This window comes from Trachypithecus francoisi, unplaced genomic scaffold (assembly GCF_009764315.1).
Source record: "Trachypithecus francoisi isolate TF-2019V2 unplaced genomic scaffold, Tfra_2.0 Lachesis_group0, whole genome shotgun sequence".
Classification (NCBI taxonomy): domain Eukaryota; kingdom Metazoa; phylum Chordata; class Mammalia; order Primates; family Cercopithecidae; genus Trachypithecus; species Trachypithecus francoisi.
The window spans coordinates 172715787-172733983 of NW_022681453.1; the positions used below are offsets into that span (position 1 = coordinate 172715787).

Below are 18197 nucleotides of genomic sequence, written 5' to 3' on the forward strand. Positions count from 1 at the left end.
AACTACAAACCACTGCTCAGTGAAATAAAAGAGGACACTAACAAATGGAAGAACATACCATGCTCATGGATAGGAAGAATCAATATCGTGAAAATGGCCATACTGCCCAAGGTTATTTATAGATTCAATGCCATCCCCATCAAGCTACCAATGAGTTTCTTCACAGAACTGCAAAAAACGGCTTTAAAGTTCATATGGAACCAAAAAAGAGCCGCATTGCCAAGACAATCCTAAGTCAAAAGAACAAGCTGGAGGCATCACGCTACCTGACTTCAAACTATACTACAAGGCTACAGTAACCAAAAGAGCATGGTACTGGTACCACAACAGAGATATAGACCAATGGACAGAACAGAGTCCTCAGAAATAATACCACACATCTACAGCCATCTGATCTTTGACAAACCTGAGAGAAACAAGAAATGGGGAAAGGACTCCCTATTTAATAAATGGTGCTGGGAAAATTGGCTAGCCATAGTAGTAGAAAGCTGAAACTGGATCCTTTCCTTACTCCTTATACGAAAATTAATTCAAGATGGATTAGAGACTTAAATGTTAGACCTAATACCATAAATACCTAGAAGAAAACCTAGGTAGTACCATTCAGGACATAGGCATGGGCAAGGACTTCATGTCTAAAACACCAAAAGCAACAGCAACAAAAGCCAAAATTGACAAATGGGATCTGATTAAACTAAAGAGCTTCTGCACAGCAAAAGAAACTACCATCAGAGTGAACAGGCAACCTACAGAATGGGAGAAAATTTTTGCAATCTACTCATCTGACAAAGGGCTAATATCCAGAACCTACAAAGAACTCAAACAATTTACAAGAAAAAAACAAACAACCCCATCAAAAAGTGGGCAAAGGATATGAACAGACATTTCTCAAAAGAAGACATTCATACAGCCAACAGACACATGAAAAAATGCTCATCATCACTGGCCATCAGAGAAATGCAAATCAAAACCACAATGAGATACCATCTCACACCAGTTAGAATGGCAATCATTCAAAAGTCAGGAAACAACAGGTGCTGGAGAGGATGTGGAGAAACAGGAACACTTTTACACTGTTGGTGGGGTTGTAAACTAGTTCAACCATTATGGAAAACAGTATGGCGATTCCTTAAGGATCTAGAACTAGATGTACCATATGACCCAGCCATCACACTACTGGGTATATACCCAAGGGATTATAAATCATGCTGCTATAAGGACACATGCACACGTATGTTTATTGCGGCACTATTCACAATAGCAAAGACTTGGAACCAACTCAAATGTCCATCACTGATAGAGTGGATAAAGAAAATGTGGCACATATACACCATGGAATATTATGCAGCCATAAAAAAGGATGAGTTTGCGTCCTTTGTAGGGACATGGATGCAGCTGGAAACCATCATTCTTAGCGAACTATCACAAGAAGAGAAAACCAAACACCGCATGTTCTCACTCATAGGTGGGAACTGAACAATGAGATCACTGGACTCGGGAAGGGGAACATCACACATTGGGGCCTATCATGGGGAGGGGGGAGGGGGGAGGGATTGCACTGGGAGTTATACCTGATATAAATGACAAATTGATGGGTGCTGATGAGATGATGGGTGCAGCACACCAACATGGCACAAGTATACATATGTAACAAACCTGCACGTTATGCACATGTACCCTAGAACTTAAAGTATAATAAAAAAATAAAAGAAAAGAAAAGAAAAAAAAAGAAAAAAAATCCATATATTGCAACCTAATCCCCATTGTGATGGTATTGAAGGCGGGGCCTTTGGGAGGTGATGAGGTCATGAGAGTGAGGCCTTCATCAATGGGATTTGTGCCTTGTAAAAGAGATCCCAAATAGCTCCTTTGTCCTGTTCATCATGAGGGGACACAATGAGAAGACAGCTGTCTATGAATCAGGAAGCAGGCCCTCACCAGACAATCTGCTGGTGCCTTGATCTTGGACATCCCAGCCTCCAGAACTGTAAGACATAAATTTCTATTGTTTTTAAGCCACCCGGTCTATGGTATTCTGTTGTAGTGGCCTGAACTAAGACATCTGGCCCGTGAAGCTGGGGCTAAGAGGGTGGCAAACGTGCTCTCTCAGCTAGGTCTACGGGCAAGATATCTGTTTCCCGAAGCCCACTTCCCTGTCCTTCTGGGTATGGCTTCTGTGGAGGCTCAGAAATCGGCAGTGAAAAGTGTCCCTATAATGTCTGAGGTCTCTGTGTCCCTCTGATTCTAGCTGGGCTCCCATTATTGCAGACGCAAAGACACAAGAGAGCTGGAAGCCACGGCAGCAGGGAGTCACTCAAGGTGTGGAAACTTAGCTTCTTTTTAGGCAGGATCACTTATCACTCAGCCCGCTTACCTAAGGCGCTCACAGCTGTCCATGCCCCTCTCTATTTGGTATCTTTCTGGTCCCCTTTGAAGGCATGCAGAGCAATAGACAAGCACCTTATGAAATTTGTTTTTAAAGTTCTCCAGAAAACACAACCCCATTTGATTAAAAACAAAACAAAAGGAAGGTTAGAGGCAGGATGGAAATGTAACAGATAAAATAAAAGCAGTATTAGCAGCTAAACTTTATGGAATACTTATTATAACCCAGGCACTGTCTAATCTCTTTACAAATATCCCACTTAAAAATACTTTCAACAGCTCTAAGAGGTAGACACTATTGTAATCCCCATTTTAAAGATGAGATAAGTGAAGTTTGAAGATATTGGATAACTTGTTTAGGATTCTTGCCCATGTAGCTGACTGTAGAGACTGTGGCATCTGCCACCACAGGGCAGGCCTGATAAAGTGTCCCAAAGGGAAAGTCGATGAACTCTGGTGGGACAGCTCTACAGGGTGCCCGGAAAATGGGACAAGCAAGAGTAAGCTTATAGGAAAAGAGGAAAGATTTGTGGGGATATTAAGAGCCTGGTTCTGTGAGGGGCATTTAACTTATTCTTGAGGATTAAGAAATGACCACACAGTCATCTCACTGGGATATGCACTGGGAAGAATACAGACCTAGATTCCAACCATGATGTCACATTTGGATAACTTAATCTCTTTGATCTTGATTGCCCCCTCCGAAAATGGGGTTAATACAAGCGACCCTGCAAATCTGTTAGAAGGATTAGATTTAATGTGGGCAAACCCGAATACCTGACTGTGGTAACTAGGACATCATAGGTGCTGAATAAATGGAGTCTATTGCTATCTTTGTTTCTCAATGCCTGGAATCGGGGATGAATAGGATCTTGATGGGCCTTACACGGACAAGCTAATGAATGATGACTAAATACAGAAAGTGGGGAATACAATGAAATAGAATGCATTTTCATTTTGTACTGACGTTGCTTTCATATGATTAAGTCCCTACTAATTAACATTAAATTGTAAATAATACCCTGTATTCCTGGAAACTGGTGAAACTATAATTAAAAATAATGCAGAAGGAAAAACAACATCCTCACCTCACAAAACATAGGCAACTTTTTGGCAAAATCCACCACTCTGGTAATTGCTGGTGTGATGATTTTTGTAAAATGGCTGAAGGCTTCCAAGTCAACCTTTCCACCTTCTGGGGCATTGACTATTGGTGCTTGTCCAATGTCTTCTGGCTAAGGAGGAGAAAAAAGAAAGATTTAAATGAAGAAGTTGAAGGGAGCTTTATTTATCATAGTTCTTACGTGGCAGAAAATCTCTTCTGAACTGATATCCTGTACAGTTTCCAGTTTTCATATCATTTATTAACAAACTGCACAGTTTACACATCACTTATTTCTTTGAGTAAAGACACATGTCTTGGCCATTGCTTTCATAGGCCCCCAGTGACCATGTTTACAAGACTGTTGCAGCAAAGAGTGAGCGAGCAAGAGAGAGAGAGAGAGATAAGAGAAAGGACAGGAATTTGGGTCCTGCTTCTGAATGCACAAAGGGTGTATACTTAGGTAAGGTGACATAAATTCCAGGGGCTCTGGGATGGCATATTCAGAGCACTGTACATGCTGGTGTGTGTGTGGGGGGGAGGTGGGCACACTGTAGGCAATGATAGAGCAGAGCGATGGGTGGGCCCTAGCAAACAGTGTCCTGTGGATTCTTGCTTCTGACCCAGCTGGGGCTTGAAGTTCCCCTCTGCCCTACGCACTCCAGTTTGAGGGGGTCTCAGCTGAGGGTTGAGGGAGAAGATTGCTAGGCTGTCCACAGGAAACTTGGCAAAGCTTAGGGCAGAGCGGCGAATTTACTAGTATTTAATGTCCCTAGGGCAGTTCTCTGCTGTTTATTTGCTCAAGAACAATCCATGGCCTTGTTGCTCAAAGTGTAGTGCAGCAGCCTGGGTGTCACCGGGGGACTTCTTCTGAGGCCCCTCCCCAGACTAGGTGGTACAGAATCAGCATTTTAGCAAGACCTTATGCGCTTCCCAATGTCCACAGTAGCCATCTAACTCGTAAGTTTCTCATTCAGTGACCTCCCTGATGTGATCTGTGTCCCTGTGTCTCCTGTTGTCACCCAGTGCTTCCTTCAGGAAGAGTCTGCTCCACTTCTCCTCCTTGTCTTTGTGATGGTCATAACCACCATTTATTTGTGGCCTACAAGTGAGCCAGCCGCTTCGCATACTACCCTGTCTCAAGTAGTCCTCATTCAAATCCTGATGTGCAGGTGAGCAAACCAGGGATCAGAAAGGTTAAGAGCAAGCTGCTGAGGCCAGGCCTGCGATCTGGGTGACCCTGACCCCACACAGGAGTCTCCCCAGAGCTCCACACTTCCTCACCCCTACTGCAAGGCTTTTACTTCCTGTGGACCTTTTGACACTAATGAACAGAATCTCTACTCCTCCGAACACCTTCCTTGCCAGCCTCTCCAGCTTCTCTCAGGAAGATGTGAATGTGACCAAGGAGATCACAGATTCAAGCCCTACCCAGTGGTGGTGGCCACCTTTGCCTAGAGCCACAGTGAATAGATAGGAACAAGGCCAGTTCTCTTTTCTGCACCCAGGGGCTTGGAGATGGGGGTGGGGAAGGGGGATGGGAATAAGGAACTGATACTGTGAGTGAGCTGGGCAAAATCGAATTCCTCCCTTGCAGAGCAGTGAGGACACTGCCAGTGGTGAGACTAGCCTAACATAGTGGCCCCCAAACTTCACTGTGCATCAGTCTCACTTGATTTCTGGGCTCCAGCCCCAGTGTATCTGATTCAGCAGGTCAGGGATGGAGCCTGGGAATCTGCATTTCTAACAAGTTCCCAGGACGTGCTGATGAAGCTGCTCTGGGCCCACTCTTTGAGAACCACTGAGTTAGCAGTAACCAAGTTCAGCTTAGAGTAATCCAGTTCCCTCGCTTCCTCCCACATATCTCCCATTACTGTTCACATCACATTTTTAGTAGAAGGAAAAGCAAAAGATGATTCTTTTACTCTTTTTACTCTTCTTGCTGCCAGAGCACCAGGGTCAACAGGAGCAGCCCAGGAGTCATGGTTACAGCTTCAGGGGAAGGTTTTAAAAACATATTATTAATACAGAACAAATGCTGGCAGCCTTTAACTTTTTTTTGACCATCCAGCAGTGTCTTCTGTTTATTTTTTACTTTATTTTGTGTGTGTGTGTGTGTTGCTGGCAGTGAGTGGATGAAACCTGGTTTCTGTCATGTTTCATAATGATTGACAATGTTTTGGGGCAACTGTTGGCATAGCAAGCCCATGGAAGTCTACTGTTCAGCTCGCTCTCTGGGTGCAGACAGAATTGATGAAATAATCACATGTACAGCCTCCTTCTCCTTCCCTCTTTCTCACCTAGATTGAGCTAAAGGAAAAGGTACCTCTGTTCCTCCTTTGGGTAATGCTGCTCCCCGCAGCCTTCAGACATCCCTGCTCTTCTTTATAATTTCTTCTCTTTCCTGAAACTGAGGCTCATCTCACTGACCTTGTCTACTTGACAAGTCTTTTATGAAGATCAACTGATAAAAGGAATGTGGGCACACATTCAAAAAGGTAGAGAGTTTTTTATACATATATATAAATGGTATATAAATATATATTAATTACATATATCATATAATTATATATATGTAGGATGAACTTTTTAAAATAAAAATAAAATTAAAAAGTGTAATAACGTCATTTTGGCCTGGTTGAATCTAAACATTGCTCAGTGAATACTGATAGAGCTAACCTGATGTATTCAAATGGCACTCAGTGTCCTTTGAAATGCTGGTGGGTTAATATTGATGTTAATTTTTTCATTCAATTTGTGGGTGTGTAGGTTATTTGAATTCCACTTGTGACATGTGTAAAGATTTGAAAAAAGGAGAGAAAGTATGCGAGGAAATATGGCAATTTTAAGTAAAACTAAACCCCCAAATGTAACAAGCTCACAAGTTTTCTGATGAAAATATATATCAAGGTAGAATAAAAAATTTACTTCTAAGCCTCTGGCTATTTAATGGACTATAAAATTGCTAGAAGTAAAATTGTGAACAAAGTAAAACCCTTCAATTTTATCATTAAGATTTTTTTCCATAATGGATCTTAGATACCAGAACAACAAAAAAGAATCTATCTATCTGTCTGTATATATCCATCAATTGACCCAAGTTAACATCAGGTTAATCAAGGTTGAGCAGTGAAACCCTGTTTGTTACTTCCCTGAAGATTTTTCACCTATAATAAAGATACATAACTTCCTAAAATATTTGGAAGATGTTAAAAATAGAGTATAAATATTTGATATTAGTTGAACCTATCAGATATCTTATTACAGCTAATAGCCTTGTAAACTACTATATAAAATACATTTGCTCATATACACATATGTATTTATGTGCTCAAGATCAAGCTCCAATACTGATAAGTCTCTAGCTTGCTTGTAGATTCATCACTGCAGACCTGTGGGGAAAGCCTGCTTTTTGCCTCTGTGGATCCAACTGCCTTAGCTAGCTCATGGTGGTATTTTCAACTGTCATTCTGATATCCTCTCTTTGCCCTAAATGGACCTCCTGAGCTAGCCCAGCTGTCTCCCCTATGTCTCCCCTACAACTTGCCTTACATTTTCCCATTTCACTGCTGCCTTCTCTCCAGACTTTTGCTTTCTCCAAAGCCCCTACTTCTGTCTCTCATCTCTGTCTTTTCCAAATCCTATTTTCTCTTCAAGACCCAACTCAAGTTCTAGCTTCTCCTAGATGTCTTCCCAGGTGACCTCAGTTTGAAATGATGTTTACCTCATTTGAACACACATGGTGGCCCATGGCTATGAGTCATATGGTATTTAGGCATTTATTACTATCACTTTTTATTATAGTTATGTAAATCTATCACACCAAAGATACGAACTTAAGGGGGTAGAGAATAAGTCTTACTTGTCTTTGCCTACTGTGTACAAGGCATTAGGCCAAGTTGTGGAGGATAGAATGCTTATTGGTTGAGTGAGTGAATGAATGTATACTTATAGCAGTATTTATTGAGCAGGTACTATGGGCCAGGCCTAGTTTTAGATGCTGAGGTTACAGCAATGAACAGTGTATCCTCAAGGAACTTGCATTGTGATGAGGGGAGATAGACAATAAATAAGAAACATGTATTCATGGAAGAATTTGTGATAAATCTAGAGGTGACATGATAATATATGGGAAGGCAGGAGAAAGGAAGGTCAGCCAAGGCACCTCTGAGAAGCAATGTGTGGACTTTGACTTGAGGAATGTCAAGAAGGTAGCCTTGTTTAGGGCCAGAGGAAGAACGCTTAAGGCAGAGAGGAAAGCCAGTGCAAAGTCCCAAAGCCAGAAAGGAGGCCCATGTGGTTAGAGCCCAGTGATGGCATGAAATGAGGAAGCGGAGGTAGGCAGGGGGACCTGTGATGCTAGGCATTGTAGAACATAGAAAGGAGATGGGCTTATTCTAAATGCAATGGGGCATCTACTGAAAGGCTGTAAACAGGGCATAGACATGACACAATGGTTACTGCATGGAGAAGATATGTGAAGAGCCAAAGGAAAAAACAGGCAGGCAACAGCTGTGGTTTGCGCAGGCTGAAGTGCACTATGGGGATGGCAGTAGAGATGGAGAGGCCTAGAGAATTCCAGTTGTATACTGGCAGCTGAAAACAGGGGCCGAAAGTGGACTGGCTGTGGGGTAAGGAATCCAGAATGACTTCTTGGGGTAATAGTGGTGGTGGAGCGTGTAAAAGGAGAGATTCAGGTGTGTGTTCAGGGGTGACCTTAGCCCTTGCTCAGCACGGGTGAGGCTGGTATTATACAAATCATGACCAACTGGCTTTCTGCTTTGACTATTTCATTGGTATTGTTCGAGGTGAATAGGAAATGCTGCCAGCTGACCTCTTTGCTGAGTCCTTGGCTCTGAGCCAGGGACTTCTTGGCTTGAAAAGGTAACTCTGGCACATGCAGAAGGGAGTGGGGCCAGATGGGACTCTCACTTCTGCACTTGTTCATAGGGTGTCTTCTTGTGCCTTTGCCAGGCTAGGCAGGAAGACCTGGGCAGATAATAATTCAAGGTCCTTGGGCCATTGGATATGACTACAGCCTCACCCTTTTCCTGCGATGAGCAGGAACAAGATGGTGGCAGTGTGGAGTGGTGGTGGTAAGGATGGTGCACGTAGTAACCACTTATGTAGTTGCTAACAATATGCCAGGCAGTGTTAAGCCACTTGTATCTATTGCTTCATGCCATTCAGCAAGCGCATAAGGCATCTGAGCCTTAGAGAGGTGAAATAACTTGCCCAAAGTCAAACTTAAAAAAGCAACAGAGGCAAGCATGGAACCTGGGCTGTCTGGTTCCAATCCCCATTCATGTAACTACTAGATTATCTTGCCTTCTTCTGATGTTATTCTAATAACTTGGAGTGATAGATGCCTTCCTGACATGACTGCACGTGCCCTATGAGCTATACACACAGACCACATATGGTCTCATCACTCACCCTATCTGACCCTTCTGCTTATGCCCCTTGTCTGAAGCTACCCCCATTGAGTGTGTGAAATCAGACAGTATCTCTGCCAAGGAAAAAGTAGGAAAGGTCTCCTCTGATCCTAAAGGTCACATTTTATACTTGGGTAGACATTCACCTAAAGCTACAACTTTGCATGAAAATTAAGGGAGCAGAATAATGATACGACGTCAGCAGACAATAATAAATGATGTCAACAGACAAGATTGTTGCTGTCAGGGGCTGCTACTGGAGGTCTAGAAGCGAGCTACCCTTGGTGGAGCGACCTGCTTTCCCTTGTTTGGCATCAGATGCTGCTGCTTCTCTTCTCAGCCCACTTCTGCTTTTCATCCTCACTGTCATCACACATGAATTGTTGGTGGTGAAATTAGGCATTTCTGTAGCCTCAGAGATTTGAGTAGATTGGAGAAAACTAGAAAATTATATGATTTAAATGCTTTTGGGAGAAACTTTAAAGATTGGCTTTAGATTTATTATGAAAATCTTAATGGCTTTTGCAAAAGTTCCTCATTTGCCAAAGACCCTTAATTTTCTCAGACCCAAATATAGATTTAAAATCCAGATCAAATCACTGTCTCTGTTTCTTTTTCTTTTTCCTTTTTTTTTTGAGACAGGGTTTTACCCTGTTGTCCAGTCTGGAGTGGAGTGGCATAATCATAGCTCACTGTAGCCTTGACCTCCTGGGCTTAAGTGATCCATCCACCTCAGCCTCCTGAGTAGTGGGGAACCACAGGTGAGCATCACCAAGTCTGGCTAAATTTGTTTATTTTTTGTAGAGATGGGGTCTCGCTATGTTTCCCAGGCTGGTCTCACACTCCTGGGCTCAAGCAATCCACCCACCTTGGCCTCCCAAAATGCTGGGATTGCAGGCATGAGCCACTGAGCCCAGCCCTATCTCTATTTCTGACTTGAGTGCTGGTCTTAGAGTGAAAATGAATCCTGGTCTTAGACAAAAAACTATGTCAGTAGTTCCTTTGAGGGAAGAAGGTATGTACCCATTCTAGATAAGTGAATACTTTCAGCTTTAATGACGACATGTAATCCCATATGACATATTTTTATACTATTGTTAACATGATAGGCCTCCTCAACTTTTTTTGGAACAAAATGGGACATCAACACATAAAAGATAAATAACATGTGGCAGTGTTGCAAGCACAGGAAAAGGGGTATTAGCATACAGAAGAGAGGCAAATCCTAATGTGCAAAAGCCTGTTTGCTACACGATACCTTTTAGTACATGAATACCATTTAGCAAAGCTGCCTTTAAGTAAAGATTCTTAACGTCTTTGCAGGACTAACTCGCTACTCAAAAGAGTGAAGTTTTCGTCCTGAGCATAAACACTCAGTTGGAGTCACTTTTCTGCAAGGAGTATGTGTAAATATGTAAACTGGCTAAGACACAGGGCTTAACTGTACTATCTCCAAGGATGGGTGACTGGAACTGTATGTTCAGTTCAGCAAATATTTATTGAGCTCTGTTCCGGTTATTTATTGCTGTATAACAAACTACCCCCAAACTTTGTGGTTTAAAACAACAATTTTTAATTTTCTTTCAGAGTTCTGGGGATTGATGGGCACAGCTAGGGGGCCCTCAATACAGCTGCTGTCAAATGGCAGTAGAGGCTGGTGTCATTTGAAGGCTTCTTTACTCACATTTCTGGTTCCTGGGCTGCTTGGGAGTCTCTCCTTCTGTGTGGCCTTTTTACATGGCTAGCTTGGGATTCCTCACCGCCTGCTGGTCTCAGAGTAGTTGGACATTTATTATTTTTTTGTTCTTCTTCTTCTTATTTTTAAATATAGAGCCAACTGCTATGAGAGACCAGGTGGTTTCCCTCCCCCAGGATACCCAAGTGGAAGCTGCAAGGCTTCTTATCACCCAACCTTAGAAGTAACGTAAGTATCACTTCTGCCGAAATGCACTGTTTAAAGGCATCACATAGCAGCCTAGATTCAAGAGGAGAGGGGAACAGACTCTACCTCTCCTGGGGACAGAATGGGCTGTGTATACAGGAGAAGAAAGAATCTGATGGCAGCCATCTTGGAGAAAAGCTACCACAAGTTTCCATCACACACAGCATAGATACTCAAGTGTGGAGGCTGAATGGAACATCGTCCTGTGAGGAGATGCAGGGGTTATGCCAGGCACAGAGGGGGATAGGGTGACAGAAATGAAGTTCGTTGTAGAGACAGACAGGACAGTGGAGGAGTTCTGATCTCTTCCAATAACCCTCTAGGGAAAAATGGCTTGGAGAAGCAGTTATTTACATTTGAATCAAGAGGGACAATTTCTTGAGGAGATGAAATATCTGCAAAAGATACATTTCATGTCAGCCCTACAAGGAGAAGAAAACTCTCTTGCACGTGGGTAATCTCATGGTTCCGACAGAAACCTAATGGCAACTCATTCTGTGCCGTAGACTCTTTCCATAGATGGTCAGGCTGATGAACTGTTTGGAGCCTGTAAGTGAACAGTGCAGACCTCAGGACTGGTTCTAATAACTAGATATTGTGCTGTCTTTGCTGAAGATACCACACAGCATGAAGATATTTGATTAAATTTTGCTTTATAGAGGTGGTTTCTCTGCTTCCAGACATAGCACGTCACCTCCTCACAGATGCTTCTTCTGACCACCATGTTCAGAGAGATTAAGTCTCTCCCCACTTCCAGTTCACAAACTCTTTGTCCCATCACACTGTTTATTGCCCTCATTGCACTTACCACTACCTGCATTTATTTTGTTTGTTTATCTCTTATTGTCTGTCTTCCACTAGAGGAATGTGGCTGACTTATTTAGTTCCTGGCACATAGTATCCACTCAATAAATGTTTCTTAAATAAAAGAACAAACCTTTAAAGTCTGGAAAGAAACACCTTATGACTACTTAAACAAGTTTAGTTGCACTACTGTCCACTCTCTATGGGGAGTAAAGACAATAAAAGTATAAAATTCCCAGGAGAAGTCCAGGATGAACTTCAAATCTTCTACCTTACTTGGAATTCAGCTTGGTCACTACTTGAAATCAGGAGACAGTGCCAGGCCTGGAAGTGGTTTCTACAATGTCCATTTATGGGTGACACATTTGGGGAAAGGATAGATTTAAGTTTGCAATTAGGTAGGACTCTGTCTTGCTATGCCTCAAGTGTATTGTGTTAGAATTGGTCTATCAATCCAGAATTAGTGCTTTTGAACTTTCTGGTAGATATATCAGGGTGGGGGTGAAGATGCAAGATCAAGGCACTGAGAAGCTGCTCCTCCAAAAAGCTGGCATCTTTCAGAGGCTTTTTGGGTTTGTTCAGATGCCAAGAATGCATAGGGTAGTGGGTAGAGGCATAGATCCTGGAGTTGGTTGCATCCATCACCACTATTTACTAGTTGTGGGAGCTCAGGCAAGTTTCCTCAACTTCTCTGCCTTAGTTCTCTCTTCTGTAAAATGGAGATATTAACCACATCTACCTACAGGATTGGCATAGGAAGTTAATGAATGAAAAGCACTTAGAATAGTACCTGGCATATGGTAAAGGCCAGCTAGGTATTTGCTAACATTGCTGTTAATGAAAGCCATCAACAAAATGCTGGCACTACTGTTTCATTACAATGAAAATAATTGTGTCAGTACAGGTAAATTATGCTTAAGCTTTTTCTTTCCAAAACTTCCTTTAAGGTTGTTGTTACGTTGTCTTAAGAAAAAGATCCACTATCTCATTGTAATGTTAATGTTGAAGTACAGGGATAATTATACCACTATATCTTCTTGTTCAGATGGGGAAGTACTCTAACGTGCCCTAGGGATACATACGAAACCACAGAATATCTGTTGTCAGGCAGGTACTTAAAAAGGGTTTTACATCATAAACTAAGAGCAAAGTCAGTCTCAGATGGTCCAGCACTAGTGAGGCGGGTAGTCTTTCTAATGAGGTGGGTGGAGAGCCTGGACTTGGAACCAGAAGACAGAGTTGGCTTTGGTGCCTGGCTTTTAGCAGTGTGATCTTGGGCAAGTGGCTTAAGGCCTTGGGCTTGGTTTGCACGTCTGTAAAATGGGGATAGTAATTCCAGCTTACCTCAAAGCACTGTGAAGTCCAAATGAGAAATGAATGGGAAGAACTTTCACAACAGGTAATTTTTATAAGAATATTAAACACCAACATTGCAAGGGTCTGGAAGGTCTTTTATTTCTACACACTCACACCCACCAACCCCTATCCCTACTCACTCATTCCCATTGCCCTTCTCGACTCAAGTTCATTTAATTTAAGCTAAAAAATTTTGACTTCTGTTGACATAAAAATATACTAGAGGTCTAGAGGCTATTCTAAAGGGAATATTTGGGATTGAGTTTAGGGACTAAATATGCATATACTGGGTATCTGAGGAAAGAAATGGGTGTAAAAAGTAAAAGATGGCAGACAAAACATTTTACTAATTAGTTGGTCCAGGAGTGGTCTTTCTAACAGTAAAAGCAAACTAATATAATGTGGCCTAAGAAACTGTTTTAGAATTCAGCAAATCACAGAGTAGATGGTAGGAGTGGCCTTTATACTCACACAGACCTAGACTCAAATCCTAGCTTTGCAAGTTACTCAACCTCTCAGAGCTACAGTTTTCCTATCAGTAAAATGAGGCAATAACACCAGTATCCCAAGGTGATGAGGACCGAACAAATTGAGGTAGAAAACGCTGGCGTATAACTGAAACTGATCTGTGCAAGGAAGCCTTACCAGGAATTTCCGTTTTTGCTTCCAGTGGCTGCCTTGGGCATTGGTCGCCACGTGGGCTTCGGTGACAGTTTTGATGAGCTCCCATTCCTCGTCTGTGGGCTCTGGCTTGTGCCCAATGGATTTCTGCAGTTCTTCCCGCCGTCTCTTCTCCCGGTTCTCCTCTATCAGCTTCCTCTTGGCCAGCCTCTTGCTGTCATCCAGCACCACTGGGAGCGGGAGAAAGATGAGACAAGGCACACAGATGCTCCCAAGACACACAGCAAGCTGCACTTCCTGGAACCTCAGGGGTGGGACCACTGATGCACAGATGGCTCAGTGGGTCCTTCGGGGTGGGTCACACTGGGACATTTTCTCTCCTCACTAGCAAACTGCCATTGACTAGTCTTGTCCAACATGGTCTCTAGAGCCAAACTCCCCATGACTGGCCAGCTTTTCAAAACAAAGTCCCCAGAGAACCTAGACACTACGCACTCCAACTCCACAGAAGGTGGTTCTAAAACAGAGTGAAGCAGAGAGAGGTAAAATCCATACTACCCACAGGATCACAGAGAAATCTCTCTAGCCAGTCATCTGAATTCACTCTCTGGGTTTCTGTCCTGCCCGCTTCCCCTAAAATGGTTCTTAGTAAGGAGAACTTCAGGTTAAAGAAAAGTTATGGGAAGAAAAAAAGAAACGTTATGGAGCAGTAAGTGGGAGGCTCATGATCCCTTTTTTTTTTTTTTTTTTTAGAGGAAAAAGGACCCTAACTCTTCATGGCTCCCTTAAGGGCTAATTGGAATGTGGCTGGGCCTCAAGGCACTCACTGTGCATTATTCTCTATCTGGTCCACCCTCAAGGGTGGTTAAAGAGCCCAGGCTTTGGAATCTAGAAAGACTTGGATTTGAATTCTGATATTATCACATTCTAGCTGTGTGACCTCTGGCAAGTTCCTTAGGTTCTCTGAGCTTTCATTTCTTCCTATACAAAATGGGCTCAATAATGCCCACTTCACAGAGTATTCAATGTGATAATGCATTATAAGTGCTCAGTAAATGCAGTCCTGACTTCTATCATTTGGGTGAAAGGAAAATCAGAAGGGCAGGTAACAAGAAACCTATATTTCTGTGGTTAATTTCCAAAAACAAAACCGTTTCACTAGATTTGGTAACTATCAATGGAATGGAAAGGCTCAGGTTTTACATTGCAGAGTCACAGTATTTTAGAACTGGAAGGGAACTTAGAGGTCATCTAGTCCTACTCTCTCTTTTCAAAGAAAGAAGAAGAAATTGATCCAGAGAGGTCGTGACTTGCCTAAAGTCACAGAGCAAGTTAATGGCAGAGCCAAGGCAAGACCCAGGACTCCTGACTCCAGTTCTACGACATCACTGTCCTAGGGCCATTTCTTGATGAAGGTGTGACCTGGTAGGAAAAGAAAAAAAGCAAACATAGCAAGAGAAGGAGAACCAAGGTGCCTAGCTAGTCCACCATTTAAATATTCTAATTTAAAGAGAATATTAAATTACAGGTCATTTAGATTTGATTGGATTGTCAAAGTCATGTGAGAGCTTACAAATGAGGACAATATGAATGAGCCCTGTTAAGTCATTTTGGTTCAGTTACTAAAGGGAAAGGAGGAATGGTAATAATACCCTCAGTCCCTTCCCAAATGCTTCCGGTGTGCCAGGGACTGTTGAATTTGATGAACATTATCTAATTTAATCTTGAAAACAGCTCTACAAGGTAGGCAGTGGTTTCACAGAAGGAAAATCTCAGCTTAATTCCAAAGGTCACACAGCTAGTAAGTGACAGATCTGGGACTCGAACAGAAGTTTTTCTGATTAGAAAGCCTGAGCTCTTAGAATCCCTCACAGGCAAGTAAGGGGCACTCAAAATTTATTTCCATACAGTCTAGATTAACACTGAGTTTTTAAACCTCATAGACACTCATATCTTAAACTTCTCAATAAAACACTGAAGTGGATATTCAATAATAAGTTTGTCATAGTAGCATATCTAAGTATTTGGCTCTAAGTCAATCATATTCACATATCCTTATCAGGCATATTATTGGTAAGGGCTAAAGGCCTTTAAGAGATAAAGATAAAGAACATACTCAGCCAGAGGTGGGGATTAACCCAGGATTTCCAGCCTAACACCTTAACATAACCCTCTTCCTTTTTAAAGATTCTCCATTCCTTCTTCTTTAATGGGCAAACCAGAACATTTCACAGATTTTTTTTTTTTTTTTCTTCTCAGTGAAAGAACTCTATTTCTCACATAAATGTGAGCCATGATTATTTCTTTCATCAGGAAAAATCCTCACTGTATTTTCTTTCTTAATTTTTTATCTTTCTTTTTCTTTTTAGTTTTTAACTAATAGTTGGAATCTCTCACTGATGTGCAAAAAATTTACGCCAGTAGAAATCATTAATACTGATGCCTGGCAAAAGGGAGGCCACACATTCTGAATGACATGATTCTTATTTTTATGATTAGATTAATTAAAGTGACTGGTGTAAATCCCTCGCCCCGTGTGGGGAGAAGAGACCCCAAGGGCTAATCTCGCCACCATATGCTGTAGCACTTTGAAAACTGGGTAGGACGACTTCAGCTCAGAATGTCTTTATTGCTAAAAATATAACAAACAACCAACTGCAGGATGACTCATGCAATAGCACTCAACTTTGCATTCTTCAGAAATTTCTGAACACGATGTTTTCTGCCAGCGCCCCATCTCCAAAAATGTCCATTAAATAAACTCCTCGTCTTTGCTCTTGAAAAAATATTAGGACTAGTCCCTGAGGCTCTACCCCATGTGAACACTGTGTATAGAAGGATACCTTATCAAGGTAAATGGACCAGACCTCCCATTTGTAATCTCTGTCTCAGAGTGTTGCTAACAGCTAGGCCTGCAAATGCGATAGGGATCATTTAACAGCATTTTCTCTTCCATCATCCATACTTTGAGAGTTAGGAGGTGATATGACAGGGTAGGATGGAAACCACCCAGCAATGGCTCCCACCTCCCTTTCAGGGCAAGCCTGGTTGTGGGGAGTGAAGGGTATATGCGAAACTAAGGTATTCCCTTCTCTGTCCCCATGGGTTCCTGCTTTCTTTTCTGCCCAGTCGATCCCCTTGAACCAAACTCTTTCCTAATCAACATTCCTTGAATATGAAGCAAGTGAAGATCTACTTACAATCTGTTGCCATGCCAACATAGATGCATTTCTTAAAGCGACATTCCTGGCACTGATTTCGCGTGACTTTGTCTATGACACATTTTCCTTCATATTTACAGGAATAGGAGGGATGGAGATTTTTCTGAATGGTTCTTCTAAAGAAACCCTATATGAAAAACAAAGACCCAAGACAACAGTTTCATATTTTCTAGAAATCAATGATTCTGGAGTTTTGTGTCCATATAACTATGAGATGAATTGTTTCGGACCTTAACCTGTTTCTGGGCCTCTAGCTCCACATATTCAAATACAAGACAGTTGGCCCAGAAGGATCTAGTGAGTTCTAAATCTGAGCTGATGATGCCGTAGGACTACAGAGTCAACACCCTTTTTGGTATTTATTCAAGGAAAAGAGGCTAGTAGGAACATCTAGTGCTTGTTTTTATTTTTTCTAAATATTGGATGTATAAGTAAATTATATTGTTCTGTTTCATAGAGTGACATAATTATGTTGCTAAAGGAAGCTATGAGGAGTTTTGCTACTTTATACTGGGTAACAAGAAAGCTCCAAGACCAAGAAGAAAGTGAAAAAAATGAAAAGAGATGGATACTTGCAATACTTTGTTAATTAAAAATCTAATAATTTAGTAATTAAACAGTTGTACTAGCTGGCTTCACGGATTTAATTTAATACTTGTTTTTGACTCTTGAGACAGCCACGATCAGCTCACTTAGCCTTTCAAACAATAGGACTCAGGGAGTAGAACATTTCAGGTTTTCTATCAAGTTTTTCCCCATAGCGTATTGCATTGAGGTTTTCCTTTTATAACACTCTTTCTTTGGTATCTGTAGATACACACCTACAGGTTCAATGATTCTTCCTTTCTAAAGGCATGAGAGGGCACCTCTGGGGACACTAGGTGTGGGTGACTTAGGTAATATTCTCAAGAATGTGCAATACTAGAATTTTTCTGGACATGATCCTCAAGTTGAGGCAACTGTCATCTGTATTGTAGGAATTAATAACAGCAGTGAGCACTTACTTGAGGGCACATTGCAAAGGGCTGTAGAAACATTTGATATCCTTCTATCTTCCCTACAACCATGTAAGAGAGGTGCTCTAAATATTTCCTCGGTAGGGATTAAAAAAGTAAACCTCAGACAAGTTAAGTCACTTGCCCAAATCACATGGTAAGTACATGCGGGAACTTGGGTGGGATGGAAAACAGCCAGCAATGGTCCCCACCTCCCTTGCAGCCCAGGAGTGGCACTCCACATCTTATTTGCTTAACTGCTTCTATTATGTATAATGAAGTAAATTTTACTGTATTACTTAAATGTTTTAGATGAACAGATTATAAATAGTCCTG

General features: G+C 41.9%; 1 protein-coding gene and 1 long non-coding RNA gene across 13 annotated transcripts in view; one reads left to right on the top strand and one right to left on the bottom strand.

Annotated features, from left to right (window-relative positions):
* Positions 1-18197, top strand: part of LOC117084249 — a 184624-nt gene that overhangs the window by 121872 nt on the left and 44555 nt on the right. For all 3 annotated transcript variants that reach the window (XR_004437368.1, XR_004437369.1, XR_004437370.1), the window contains one exon: positions 10754-10846. This is a non-coding gene — a long non-coding RNA (uncharacterized LOC117084249). The remainder of the gene's footprint in view (positions 1-10753; positions 10847-18197) is intronic.
* The window catches only part of THRB (thyroid hormone receptor beta), a 385633-nt gene that overhangs the window by 17729 nt on the left and 349707 nt on the right, over positions 1-18197 (bottom strand). For all 10 annotated transcript variants that reach the window (XM_033212808.1, XM_033212804.1, XM_033212810.1 and 7 more), the window contains 3 exons: positions 16846-16993; positions 13670-13875; positions 3474-3620 (listed from right to left, as the gene is read on the bottom strand). In XM_033212808.1, coding sequence (XP_033068699.1) covers positions 3474-3620; positions 13670-13875; positions 16846-16993 — 501 coding nt within the window. The remainder of the gene's footprint in view (positions 1-3473; positions 3621-13669; positions 13876-16845; positions 16994-18197) is intronic.